The sequence below is a fragment of the Falco biarmicus genome, chromosome 8 (assembly GCF_023638135.1).
Source record: "Falco biarmicus isolate bFalBia1 chromosome 8, bFalBia1.pri, whole genome shotgun sequence".
Lineage (NCBI taxonomy): Eukaryota > Metazoa > Chordata > Aves > Falconiformes > Falconidae > Falco > Falco biarmicus.
This window is the reverse complement of record NC_079295.1, coordinates 42,289,762-42,304,812: the sequence shown is the minus strand read 5'-3', so window position 1 is coordinate 42,304,812 and position 15,051 is coordinate 42,289,762. Positions and strand designations below refer to the sequence as shown.

General features: G+C 39.3%; 1 protein-coding gene across 1 annotated transcript in view; it reads right to left on the bottom strand.

The window, feature by feature from the left end:
• The window catches only part of RIF1 (replication timing regulatory factor 1), a 38,547-nt gene that overhangs the window by 5,485 nt on the left and 18,011 nt on the right, over window positions 1-15,051 (bottom strand). Inside the window, 14 exon segments of the mRNA XM_056348485.1 lie at window positions 1-1,872; window positions 3,107-3,161; window positions 3,251-3,340; window positions 4,328-4,470; window positions 5,218-5,355; window positions 5,732-5,831; window positions 6,016-6,218; window positions 6,553-6,595; window positions 8,354-8,618; window positions 9,766-9,865; window positions 11,300-11,449; window positions 11,689-11,796; window positions 13,386-13,566; window positions 13,676-13,749. Coding sequence (XP_056204460.1) covers window positions 1-1,872; window positions 3,107-3,161; window positions 3,251-3,340; window positions 4,328-4,470; window positions 5,218-5,355; window positions 5,732-5,831; window positions 6,016-6,218; window positions 6,553-6,595; window positions 8,354-8,618; window positions 9,766-9,865; window positions 11,300-11,449; window positions 11,689-11,796; window positions 13,386-13,566; window positions 13,676-13,749 — 3,522 coding nt within the window.

Genomic DNA, 15,051 nt, shown 5'->3' with positions numbered 1-15,051 from the left:
CTTAACCTCTTCTGTCTTTTGTTTTTTTTTGTGGTGACACACGGGTACTTGCTGAGGGGGAAGATCACTCCCTGAAGCATTTGCCCCTGGTACACCTTCACACACAACAGCCTGACAACAGTCTATGTTTGTTTGCTTCTCACCATCTTCATCTTCCTCTGCTGCTTTCATATCTTGATCAGATACACACGAAATGGTGAATGATTCCACCGAAGTATTGCTTTTGTTTTGTTCCACATTTGCGTTCTGTGCATCAGGTGAATCCTGTGAGCCGGGAGATCCCACAGCTTTGTTAGCATCTGTAGGAATTGCTTCATTTTTCAGGCCACAGGCTTCAGATGTCACTACAGCATCTGTGCTGACTTCTTGGCTCACTTTATTTGTTTCCAACAGAGTCTTCGTTACGTTTCCTTGGGAAGACGCCTCATGGCTATGGCTTCCTAGCTGTGTATCTTTCAGTTTACTTTCAGAAGACTCAACTCTATTTTTCACTTTGGCGTATCTTTTCTTCCTTGAGCTTTCCTCCTTGGCATCGGAGCCATCACACTCTGAATTTTCTATGCTGGCAAGCAATCCTTGTGAAGCTCTTCTGGTGTGGTATCGTGGGCGCTCAATCTTCTTCTGACCTCCTGTACTTGAGCTACAGTCTTGACTTTCTGTGTCAGTATTCAAGCTACCTTCTGATCTCCTAGCACTTCTGTTTGCTTCCTCATCAAAGTCCGCTGAAGCGGGAGACCCCTTTGAGCTTACGTCCTCTGCAGCAGCTCTCTCAAGAGGGCCGCTTTCTTTATTTGTACTTTCTGTAGTTTTCCCAGAAACCGATTTCTGCTTTTGCGATCCATCATCCTTAGTCTGCGGCACCTTCTTTTGCCCAGATTTTTCATCTTCCTTATGCCTGTCTTTCTTTTGGTGGCCATCCTCCTTATCCTGACTACCTCCCACACCTTCCACAGTTTCTGACCGTCGTCTTGAAGAACGTCTTAGTATTTTCTGATTAGGAGTCACAGGTGGAACGTGACTATCATTGCCTGTTACCTGGTCCGATGACACAGTCCCCTCTGGGGGCGTATTTTCTTTAGAATCTGTATCTAATGCCTGCTCTGCTTCCATTTCTGCTACCGCACTTTCAATTTTTTTAATTTCTACTTCTGTGGAATAGAGAGTTTGGGAATGAGAAAGGAGAAGGTATTCTATGTCTTCTACTGTAGGAGACTGTTCAGGACTATTTTCCGTACTGTTGGTAGCAGAAGACTCTTGTACGCTTTTCTCTTGGTCTGACCTAGCTGCAAGTTTGGATTGCATATTGCCTTTGTGCTCCATTTTAGTCTGCCTGCGAGTTAGCCTTCGGATCGCAGTAAAAATTTGTTCAGACTCTGATTTCGAAGGCTTTTTATTTTCTTCTCCAGACTTTTCTGGTTTAGTACTGGTCTTGCATACATTTGTATTTTCTGGTTTAGCTACCACAGAAGCATTTCCAGGCGTCGCTGATAAACTGTTTAATGCTGAAAGGCTAAAGGGTCTGTTCTCTGAGCTACCAAATTTCTCCAAAATGATAAAAGACTGCCGTCGGCTTGCAGATGGCGGTGTTCCAGAAATTATGCCACTTGAAGTTGAACAGCTGCTGACGTTTGAAGTGTTTTCGTTCACTACTAAGGGTTCCTTTGATGCTGTTTCCACAGTACTTTTTTCTGATCCCTCTCCAACCGATGGCTCCTCTGGAATCACGTTAGCTGTATCCTCTTTTGCCTCTCCCTCACTATTTAAAGTTGAGCTCTCCTCTATGTGAGTAACAGATGACTTTTTCACACAGGTGGCATCGTCAAGAGGATGATCTGGTTTGTCGGTCCATCCTTCACTCTTTCCATCTTCTTCCTGTCCCAAAAATAGGAACAGCAAAATACTGTAGTTTTGCTATAAATAGAATATAAAAGGAGTAGCTCTGGTAGAATAGAAAACACATCCCACAAGGTTTTTCAAGCCACCCTTCCTACAAATTATTTTACTCTGTCAATCAGTAGTTATAAAATAATAATAAAAAAAAAATGTAAAGCCATTTAATCCCAAACCTGAAGAACTGCAAAAAACCTACTACTATCTAAAGAAAATCTTCTGTATTTTACCTACTGCCTGTTTGGCACTACAGTTGATCAAGCTAGCTGTTCAGCCAACTTGTCTACAAAAGCGAACAGAACTCTATTTTGTGAAGAAAAAAAGAATTGTAAATCCTAAATCTACTATTTAATCCAGCTCAAGCCCTTACAGCTTCATCCAAAAGCAGTTCAGAACGTGGAAACACAGCCAAACTGTTTAAAAGCACAGTCCACTACAGCAATATAGAAATCAACATTAAGAATTTTGAAAAAAAAGTGAAAAAAGTTCCAGAAAATCATGATGCATACCTAATGCATCTGCTAGCAGGGGGAAAAATCCAAGAAAAGCTTGTAATTCCTAACATAAAGTTAGGCAATTCAAAAATTCTTAGAATAGCACCATAGCAAGTCACAGTAAATCTGTGCTACAACTTTCAGGGTATTTTTACCCCAGTAAAATATTAGTCAGTGGTAGTGAATACATGTGCCTGATCCTTAAGTCCCCGTAATACCTGTAGCTGTATAACAAAACTTAAATGCATCCATACTAAAATTAACTATATAAATCCTCCCATTTTCAAAATTAGGTAAAAATGCTTAATGATGGGCCCTTTCTACTGTAAATTATATAAAGAAGAACACAGCGCAAAGAACACTACAGCACTAATAAATTCATATCTGGTGATGAGAATGAAATGCAAACCACAAAAGCCATCAGTGTATTCCATAGTCATGGAGCCTCTGTCAGTGTTATTCAGATGCGGAAAAAATAGAGGAAGCCCAAGAAAAAGATATTCTCAAGAGTCTTCCAGGTTAATCAATACAGGGAAAGGAAATTATTCCTGTGAGCCAACACATTTGCGTTTGTTTTTTTCTTGAAGAGTTTCCTAATCAATATCGTAGCCAGTAATCAAAGGGTTTTGCCGTTAATTACCAGAGCCACTAACGTGAAGGTGACATCACCAGTATGGTTATAGTTCTGGTATCTTGATTACTACTAGACAATGAGAAATTACCTGAGGCTTGTTTTTAACATCTTCTTTTGCATTTTCTATTGAAGGTTCTTTTTCCCTGGAACAGAAATCAGTTAAATTAGAAGTGTTACAGAAAAGGGGGACACCTTTAACGTATGCACTGATATACTGGCCGCCTTTACTTACAAAGAATCTTCCTGGCTTTGGGTATACTGAGAAAATGAGGTACTATCTTGTGATGCATCCAAATTGTTGTACGTAGCAGGAATATCAACTCTGAAACAAAACCAGAAATGGCAAGTCAGACTCTTTTTAAAAAAAAAAAAAAAAAAAGGATAGGGTGGGGGGTGGTGCAATGCATTAATCACAACAGAGTGGATGGTTCTTTGAAGCGGACTGAACTTCCAGACTCTCAAGACTACTCAAACCACAACACGTGCCCAAGTAGGCACTGCCACACAAGAAGCAGGGCAGTGCTTACGAAGTACCAGGGGCCTGTGTGACCACACGCTCCGCTCCCCGTTCTGGGCAGAAAAGACAAGTATTTCAACTGGCTGCAACAACCTCAGATTCCACGTGGCACAGCAAAGCGGAGGCAGATCATGATTTATCTCCTTATTTCAAGACCACTATTTTCAGTTGCATTAAACTTTTTTTCACTTCAAACATGCTTGGGGGGGGATGGGGAGAAAGATAGATGTGATTGGGATCCCACTTTGCAAAGAATTCACTGACAGATGCTAACTATATAATCCAATGGAGTTCCTGTCAACTGCCCTCATACAAAAATTTTGCTTACCCTGTTTTTGCTGCCTGACCTTGCAATTAAAACAAGCCTTGGGCATATCCTAACTTCTAATATGCTGCTGACATAAGACTTCTTTTCAAATTTAGAAGCCTTCCCCCTTCAGATGAGGTGAAACAAAAACGCCTTTCATTGCAATGATTTCAGAAAAATGACATATTCCATATCACATTGCAAGTGAGAGTCATGAAGCAAAAACGCGAACTCCAAATTACCAAACTCCAAACAGGTAACGGAGTATATTTAATCAAAACAGAATGCAGGTCAGAGAGTAAGTTGGTTGCTTTAAAACAGTAAAGAAAGGAACTTTGTTAGCTTTAAACTTTACAACTTGCATGGTAGAGTAAGACTTCATTACTTATAGTAGTCCAAGATACAGGAATTGAAGTTCTGTCAATTTGACAGACTTAGTGTAATGACATTTCACATCTAGATTCAAATCGCGCTAAGTTACAGACCTCTTTGACCTAAGCACTTCTTTTTGATGTTCTGTCAATATTCTTGCTTTTGTTTCTGGAGGAATAAACACAAAATCAACAGATTTCTCCTCTTCCAAAGGTATCTCAGTTTTAGTCTTCGAAGATGAACGTTCTCGTTTCAACTACAGAAAAGAAAAAATAAAAAAAGAAAAACTGGGTAAGAAACAAAACAGAAGAACTGAAAGTGTTTTTCATATTTCTGATGCAGTCACCCTAAATGGAACAGTTCTCAAATAACTGCAGCTTTTCCAGTGTATTGATTGCCACAAATCCCTCAGTAGGTGCCGATTTTCTTCATGGGTGGTTCCCCCCTCCAACACTACCACCTAGGAGGTTCTGGAACCCCTCCTCTGTGCCCTTACACAGGCTTCCACACTTCCTTTAGCATCTTCAAGTTCAAAGCCTGTAACAGCTGAAGGAACCTAAATATATGTGAGGGTTATTATTTACTGCTGTTTACTAAATCAGCGATTCCTTAAGAACACCACACCCTTCTCTCCCTAGCACAGGTGACAGAGCTGCAGCACGCAGCACAGGGCTACCAAAACCAAGATCCACCTCAAAACCTGAATCTGTCACAACCTGCAACCAGACTGAGGTGACAATTCTGTACCTGGTTGCCACTCCTCCCCATCCATCAAGTAGCCCTCCATAATCCCTCCTTAAAATTCAGCAATCCATAAACTTCACAGAGAATTTAAACGGGAAAAATGAATTAAAGTGTGCTATACCACGTAAGTCTGAAAGAAAAGTATTTCAGCATCGCAAAACTGATTGATCTTTGCTGAGAATTTACAGCCGCATACTAGGTGTCCTGCTGCAGAATGTAATGGATCCGATTCTATCACAGCTCTCTGTAAACACCTTACCTTTGCAGGTGTCACTTGCATATCACTGGACTTGTCTTCATTTTTCAGTTCACTTGCCTGTGCCAATATAGAGTCTCGTTTTTGACTCAACTTAACTTCCATTCCACTTATCTTTGCATCCAGCTGTGAATTTTCCACCTATTCAAATAAAAATACACTGAATGCAGTGTATGAAGAAGCTCCAAGCTCACAAACCCATCCTGAGGTGCATTAATTTTTATAACTACATTGTTCCACACTCCCACTTTCCTCTAAATTACACAGAGGACAACTTAAAAAACCCCCACGTTTCAAACAACCTAGTAGAACCCACAATTTAAAATGCATAAACTGTTAAGAACCAGCTCAGCCTTTTAACAGTGATTACCCACCCCGCACAGTTTATCATTCCAAACATGAAGCAAGTGCAGGCCAGTCAGAGCAACAACCAGAACTGACCCTGCCACTACCTTCTGAACAATTCCCATGAAGTTACACACAATGGAGCACCCGCTGGGGGCAACAAAGTATTTACCGTATCGGAGAATGGGCCACTGTATTCTTCAGCTATCTCAAGGCTTTCAAAACCAGGCAGCAGGAGTGGAATTTTCTTTTTGGCCTGCCTCAACACAGATCTGCTCAACAAAAAAGAAGTTTAATCTTACGGGGTGGGGATGGTACACAACAAGACCAGCAGATAACCCAGCTTGCACAAAAAGCAGAATATAAATGGCAACCAGAACAATGCCGATCACTTGTACCTAACCCGAGATCTCTTCCTTTAAAAATATATCAACACAAAACCCCGACGTATCTTACTTTAACTCTTCAGGATATGTTAATGACGTTGTCTTAGCAAATGTCGCGTTCCAGAACTGGGCGCACTGGTTGCGGATCTGTTTGCTCTTATGCTGAAATATTACACAAAGCAACGGAGAAAGCTGCTCTAGCAGTTCACTGTCGTAAGAGCCCGTGCAGTGAGACTCTAAACACAGGATTATCTTGGCCAGCAGTTTTTCAAGCTGAGGGAGAGAAGAAACAATAGGTTTCTTTGCTTAATTCAAATATTGCTCATACTTAAAAGTTTAAATCATTTAAAACATTATTATCCCATAGAATAGTATGGCGTGAATAAACAAGTTTAAACGCCACGCCACACCACACAAAAAGTCTAATGGCTAAACTTAGTGGTCCTCCCCTCAGCTGCATTTTTAGTAAAAAAATACATCATTTGAAAATTAAATCTCTACTTTCGTTACATTTTTTATTACTTTTCTTTTTAGAATACAGGACGAATCGCAAAACTCCAGTGTCAGACATTTTCCCAAACCCCAGCTATTTCTCTAGCAAATTTACCTTGTTGTTAAGATTACTGTATACTTTAGATACATCAGCAAGCCTGCCAAAACAAACAAAAAAAGTTATATTTTGCTGCCTCACTTACCCCAAGCGTAAGAATTAAACACATAATGCACCCCAGCCCTGCACACTAGGTTTTAGCATACAACTTGATGAAATAATGTTGTGAAACTAGCCTCCTGCCGGGTGATTAAAAGATTTCCTGATGTAAATACTTTCAAGTAAGCTTATCCTTTAACCCACTGATACTTATACACTAACTTTAAGAGAAACTAAAGGAAAGATCGGTAGTAATTAGTACAAACTTAAAAATTAAAGGTTTTCTTATGAAGTAACTTCTAACTGCCTTCTTTGTGTTGCTCTTAACCCTCTCCTCAAACACACTTCCCAGGCCCCATAAAGATCTGCATTAAAAAGCCAAAGTACCACCTAAATTGAGTAATTTCATGGAAACAAATCCCTAGGTTCACCATCCTGAAAAATGCAAGAAAACTGCATTTAGTAATTCATTTTATAGGACTGTGACCTCCAACCAGAATAGGTTCCCAAACTTACACTCGCCTGCATATGCCTTCCTCCAAAACTAGATATCCAAACAGTCACTTCTCCCTTTTAACGAGTTCTTCTAAGAAAGACAATGCTCAAACAAAGGCAGATGAGATGGGAGATGGAGAGAGGTGGCATTCAACTCAATCTTACACAGGAACAAGTGGATTCTTGCCTCCAAGACAGGGACTCCTGATGAATTTTAGTTTAGTGGTAACAGTCCTGCTTCAACTTTCAGTAAAAGCTTCAAGAAGACACCTACAGGCTGACTGGCAGCACCCTGTCCTACCCCCCTCCTGCCAAACACTCAGAGCTGTACTCAATTCTTCTCCTTACCCTCAGCAAAGCATACATCTCTTGGATCAACACATCAGAGACAAACCTCTGCCAGCCCCCTCCCACCAAGGCCCTCCCAATTCCATCATGTCCTGGGAAGCTTACAACAATTGAAAAATAAAAAAGCAAAGCCATATGAAAAAACAGAAAGTCCAGAGCAACAAACAAGTATTTCTCAGTACTTCCTTCTGCTCAAAAACTTCCAGAACTTTAGTGCATGCCAAGCAATTATGATTTATTTCCTACAAAACGTTACACAGTTCCTGCCAACTAGAAAGCAAATTACAGTTAATAGATTTCCTCACTGCAGTGAAAATAAACAGCAAGTAGAAACCAAACACTTTAGCCTTACAGAGATGACAATACAGTCACTCTAAAGAGACACCAATTTAAAATACCAAGCTTTCAGAAGTCCTGTAGGCTTCCTTTCGCGTATGACTAGGTAGGTTTAGTTTTATTTCTAAAGAAAAGCATTACAGTGGAGACTGCTGCTCACGTGTGGTTTTTCTGAACTGTGCTGAAGCCCACTGGAGGGCAGGGCTCTAAGGTGACACGCCTGCGATGCACCACTCAGGCCATTCCTTAGCTCAGTCCCAGCCCCTCAGTTTTTATGCAGCAATTGTAGTTAACAGCGAGTCCTCAGCGACTGCCTCACAGACCTCTACACTCTTTCTGTGATGTTTGGGTGCACTACAAACATAGCAGCTACTAGCTAGGCTGAAACTAGTAAAATACACGGTGCTCTCAAAGGCAAGAGACTTGGCAGAAGCTTAAAGTTCTTAGCATATCAGTGCCAAAGCTCTGAAAACTCCCAAGCTACATTCAGATACGCTGCTTGCTACAGACCACACAAAATTTCACCAATATGCAGCAATACAATGAATCCAGTTTTTCCAACCATTCTTAAAATACTCACTTTGTTTTTTCATAAAACACTGCCAGGGGTTTTGAAAAAATTGCAAACATAGTCCCAATCACTGAAGGCAATGAAACGTGGCTGATGATGTTGTGAAGAATAGTAATAATTGAAGGACCAACAGAGACCAATGTTTCTGAACAGATTTCTTTGGAACTGAACACATGGAAAGAGTTTAGTAACATCACCAGGAGTTTAAATAGAGAAGCAAGCTTTCCAAGGGGTTCCTTTTTCTTCTTAGACCAATCTGTAGGCGTCTGTGGAGCTAATGTTAAAAAAAAAAAAAAAAAAAAAAAAAAGTATTAGCTTTTTTCCTATCTAACCAACATGCATTGCAACAAAACACATTTCAGCTTTTTCTCTACATGACAAACAGAACTTTGATTCCCAAACTATACCTACATACGAACAGTTTAAAACCAGACCTACTAGAAGACATACAGTTGTTAATGCATAATATTATCATATTACTGCAGATGATTCCTATTCCTCTTACTTAAATTTATGGTTGGTCACACAAATGATTATGCTTTTAAGTATCTTTAATGCCTACTTGCAGAGAGGCAGCAACCACTCTACAAAGACTAGCTGATATGCATCGATTCTGGAACAGCTGAGGAAGAGGGACGGGGAAGTATGTTTTATTTATTTGTAAGCAAAATTTCCATCCTGTTTTTCCTCATCAACATTTCCAATTAAAGCATTTCCTTCTTTCAGCAGTCCAACACAATGTCTTACTACTATAAAAAATTCATATGGGGCAGAGAAATTATAAATACTTTGAGTATTACACTGAACTACGTTACTCTTAAATTATTTCTTCCGCTTTAGTAGTTGTAAATGGCAGTAGGAAACAAAACAAAGAACTTTTTACATACAATAACCTTTCAATTTCTGTTAAATCTATTCTCAACCATTTTGTGCAAAGCAGCTTCAGGAGCAGTAGCCTTGCAAATGTTAACAGTTTATCATCAGTTTTAGGCACGTATTATATAATTAGATTGTGGATTACAATCAGGCATTACTGCTTTAGATTACATCTGAACAAAGCAAAAGTAGCAGATTTCACAAGCAAAAATGAAAACATAGCCAAAACATCAAATACAAGTTCAAAAACCAGCAGTCAAGCTGAAAGTCAAGTGGCCTCAAGAGTTACATCAATTTCAGATCTATTTCGTCAGGCTATGCAGTAACTGCTCAACAAACAGAAAAGATCCAACAGTCATATATTCATACTGGATGGTATTTTTAGTGCCTTTTAATGATTTTTTTTTTTTGTCAATCCCTTCAGTTCTTAAATAGTATGTTATAGACCATTACTATCCTACAGTCATCATTTCTGCATCTGCAACTCTAATTTTCAACTCCGGAAGACACACACAGAAAACCCCAATATTCAAGTACTTTCTTACATCTGTTTTTTGGCTGGTATTTAGTACCATATGGTGCAAAGTTGATGCAGTCAACCATGACTGACACAATATGCGTGAGACCATCCATCATTGACAACATCTGAGGAGTAAACAAAAGTCATCAGCAATACTCAAAAGAGCAACAGTGACAGAAAAAGAAACATGTTGGCCATTCAGGACAACGACACAAATATTTTTTTCAATTTAAAAGTGGATGACATTTGTCTGCATTAGCAGGAAAGATCAGATAAGATTATATTTTAAAATACACACATTTACACAAGCCAAAGACTGAGTCTTCCCATTCTGTACAAATAAGACATAAGCATATATACTATTTAAAAAAGCAAAACAGTAACAGGCAGGTGTAAAGAAGGTGTTAGGTTTAAGAAAATGCATCAAAAGTATTAAGGTTCAAGGTACTAGCTGTCTCGCGAAACATATTACCAGATCTCAGTGTTAAGTTCAGTTATTGTACAAAGCCTGATTTTCAGAAAAGTCACTGTAGGCGTAACAGTAAGGTTGTCATTAACATTCAGGAAGCATCATCAGTTTCTAGTACATACAAAAAGACGGGTCAAGGTTGTGGGTTTTTCCCCCAAGTTCATCACAATATCTCCTAAATAAACAAAACTTGCTTTTAAAAGGAACATTGATAGGGTAAGCCAAAAAAGGTTTAATTTCTATACAACTTACATACCAAAGCTATAAATTGTTTAAGTTTGGCTTGCTTAATAATTATTAATTTTTGAAAATTGAAGTTGATCATCAGGACACAGCAGCATCCAAAGTTATAATGATGTAATCCTCCAAACTCTTCAAATCCAAATCCTCCAAAGTTGCAAATGCCCTGTTTCTTTCTCATCTGTTTCTTATTTGTTCCTTTCACAGTATTTTTTCAAGACAGTCAACTTTGAAGCACAAAGGATTTTATGTTCCAAAGCTACTGTTCACTGACACCTACAGACACTCTATCTCTCCACACGATGTAGCTTGCAAACAGGCAAGACAGATAATGTAAAGACATCCTCTTTCAAAAGCTTTGTCTTTTATAAAACTTTATTAGTATTCACATTTTAGTGTACAAGGTTGACAGTGTCAGAAACGCAGCAAGTTATGCCCTCTGAATGCCACAGTGCTACTCTACCCTCCTTCCTAATCAAAATGCCCATTTCTGTGGTATTTGTCGATTCATCCTGAAGTTTACTACATATACACACACACATTTCAACTAGACACATCATATTTACCATGATGTGATATTAACTAAGCCATTATTACTTGCAAGAGAAGTGCAAAGAATGCTTAAATGCTATTTTACTATTTAGGTTTGCAATTGTTTTCACTCTCTTCTTCCAGTCCATTTCTACATCAACTCCACCTCCTGTTAGTAAATAAGAACTTTTTTACGGCTTATCAAAGTCTCTAAGTTATAGAAAGTACTACATTAGAATTTACAAGAGGTTCTTATATGTAATTTAAACTATATCCACTAAAGCATTAATACAGTTCAATATCACTGGTTTATACTCACTACTGGAGTTTCACCTTCTAGCCCAGATATTATTTTGGCACAAAGTTCTTCACAGCATAGGTTTTCTTCTGCTGTTGCAACTAGAGCAGCACAGCGAGCAAATGCTCTATACAGGTCTGACCAAGTGCGCAACAAGGATTTCATAGTTGGCTTTAACAACAGAAAGAAAAAGTTTATAAATACCAATGTCTGTGCATGGAGAGAAAAACTTGCTTTAAATTTTCTTCTGTCAAAAATCTATCTAACTCAAGAAATCCAACCCTGGAGCAGTGGTCCAACGTACATACATACTGGCAACAAACTCTGCTCTGAGACTATCTGGTAGTACTTCACAGTTTTTTTTATAAAACCCACATTGTTTCTAATCGACATTACACATTCACTGTTACCTGTGGGAATTCCTGAATGGGAAAGATGTGCAATACTGGTAGCAACAATGCACTATAAACAGCATTGAAGTTGTGTTCCAGTGCATCACCCTGATTTACTTCGTTAGTCTGCAATGAGAAAACAATTTTCTAATTAACGAAGCTGCAAGATTCAGATGACAAACAAAGCTATTCTAAATACACTTACTTTATACAAAAGATCCATGCAAGCTAAACTGCCAGTGGCCTTTTGAAATTAGCTATTCTCAGTTCTTTCAAGAGTTCAAGCTGATCCTACTACTTAAAAAGATAAAAAGCACTGTTTCCAAAATAATTTAAATCCAAGAATAAAAAAAAACAGGTACAAAATGTCTTACATACTCTTTAGTTATTTCAGTTGCAGTAAGTGATGACAGCAACCTACTAAAAGCACTGCCATGGTTTAACCCCAGCCAGCAATGAAGTGCCACGCAGCCACTTGCTTACTCCCCGCTCACCCAAGGGAGTGGAGAGGAGAATCAGAAAGGAATGTGAAACTCAAGGTTTGAGTTCAACAACTGAGATAAAATAGAAACATAACAACAACAACAAGTTACAGTGTAAAGGAGGGAGGAGAGAGGAATGAAATCCCCAAAGGGAAGGGAGAAAAGAAAACCAGCGACGCACAATACAACTGCTCACCACCCGATGATGGATGCCCAGCCAGTCCTGAGCAACCATCCCCAAGCCTGGGAAGCCCCCTCGGTCTGTATACCAAGCTCGATGTCCCGCGGTACGGAACACCTCTGGCCAGATCAGAGCAGCTGTCCTGGCTGCACCCCCTCCCAGTTTCCCTTGCCCCTCCAACCTGCAAGGCCTGAGAAGCCAAGATGTCCCCGACCACACCGTTCCCACACCAAATCCAACCACAGCACTGCACTAGCTCCCAAGAAGAAAATTAACTCTATCCCAGCTGAAACCAGGACAACCGCCTAAAACTTTCTTCATAAATTCTGAGATGTAATGATTTAAATATTAATCTAAGACTTCATAAAGTCTAAGGTCCAAGGACTACATGAGGTCCAACAACTCCTACGTTACAGTCAAAGCCCTTCTAGTAAGTAACCTGCAGAACCTGTTGAATATTAGTTTCCAGGCTTTCATTAGCACTTCCAAGCAAGAACTCTAACATGAGTAAGAAACACTGTTCTACTTACATCCTAAATGTCACAACTTGATATTTATTATGTTTTCACATAAACAAGCCTCTTTGAATTTAAAATTAACAGGTCCTCAAGGGCAGGCTTCCATCCTTTGTAGCAGCAAGACTATGTCAAGGAGTGAAGGCTTGAAGCACGTCTATAAACATATTTATCATTTTTAAAAAGGAGATAAGAACATTCCCAACAGTGTATGGGACACTGGTACTTCAGAGTGATCATTCTTATTGTCTGGTATCACTTCAAACAACACTCCGGATCGCTACTCCACTACTGCCCTTCATCCTACCTCACTGCACATGTTCATACTCCAGTTAGAGATTTGTTTAAAAAATGCTGCACACATTCCAGCTTCACTCATACTACCAAGGCTTATTCAATTTTACTATCACTTCAGGACACATAATTCCTAAAAATATATTGAGATAAAAGATCAGCGCTAAGTTTTCCTATGGGTTTTTTTGCGGGGGGTGGGGGGGGGTGGCAGGGGATGGGGAAGAGCACAAAAAACCACTATACCTGATTAATCCATTCGGTTAGCGGATTAACAACAATACTCCACATTCGCCAAAGATGCTCCTTATTTTCCACTTCCTTTGCACTCTGATTAATAATGCAGATCACAGATTCACTGAAAGCCAGCGGAGATGTAGGCCCAGACAAAACACAGCCCACAAGCATTTCTAGAATTACAAAGAATCTAGGGAAAGAAGTTAAACAGGTAAGATACCTTTTTCAGCTGAAGTTAGAAAAAATCTTCTATGAAGTCTTCAATGGGAAATTCGTTATAAACAAGCGCCACCACATACCTCTCATCTGCTACACCACATTCCAAGAGGTTATTATCGAAAGGCAGCTGAATTAAGAACAGTGCTGGTGTTCCCTTGTAAGAGAAATTTAAGAGGTCAAAACAACGTATACATCGATCAAATGAAATGGCTGCCTCACTGACATGCGTATTTATATACTACATTTAAGCCAGAAACCTGCAATTATGAAAAGTTGTCAAAATGTTTCAATTCTATCACTTTGAAATAAAAATGATGGAAAACTGAAAATCTAAGCTTCGGCTAGATCCCAATGCTTCAGCACAACACAAATTATACTATAGTTGAAGTAAAAACTTTTCTGTTTAAAAGGTTACAAATTTCATAGTACTTGGTCATTGCTGACTTGAAATTACACGCAATGCAAGCAGGCAGGTGTACATAATGCCACTGGAAAAAGATGGAGCAACCCGAGATTTGCTTATTTCAGGGTTTCAGCACGACAACTCTGTTAAAATCTACCACAAGTATTTCAGGTTTGCTAACTTTGAAGGATTTAACAAAATACATATAATACCTGACAATTACAACTTCAGCCATCCTAATAAAGTTCTGACTCTTGTACCTAAGTCAGAAAAAGCCTCCAAATGTAAATAAAACACTTGAGGAGGAGGAAAAGACAGGAATTTTGAGAGTAGAGCTCCTAAACCAGTTCTGGTAGAAAAAGTTTTATACTAACTCACTAAAATCGAAACATCCGCTTACTCTTATTACATTTAGGTCTTCTCTCACAGGTATTTGCTTTTAAAAGCCTCTAAATGAATTCTATGAATCCTCCGGCTAACACTGTAAATGTTTAGCTACTTTAATGGCTAAAAAGCTCCATCTTCACTGCTGCAAAATAAACAAGTTCCTTCTATCTGCAGGAGGGTGTAGGAGAAGAGCTGATCATCATCCAATTTTAAGTTTCTGAACAACCTTTTAAACTTTTAATAAATCTAACTGGTAGCATGCTCCCAGTCAGCCTGCTCCACTCTAAACACAACACACACACCCCCCACCTGTTTCTGCCTTCCAGTGCAGTACAGAGGACACAGTGCAGCACTCCAGTTAGGGCTCGTTAGGACCAAAGCAGAACAGAGTAGTTCTCACTAGTAATGATTATCACCAGTTTTTCTGCAGTAGACTGGGGCCAGTAAGTTCAGGCTGCAGTTCACACTATGACTCCTGAACTTCATCTGAAATAACGCTATCTAGCATGCTATTCACTGCTTTGCTTCTGTGCATTTAGTTTTTCCTGAGAAGTAACACCTTCTACCTTTACGAACTTCACCCTGTGAATTTAGAACGTTTCCCCAAAACATCAGTTTTCAGCATAAAAGCAGTACTACACAGTTCGACTATGCAGTCTCCCTTCA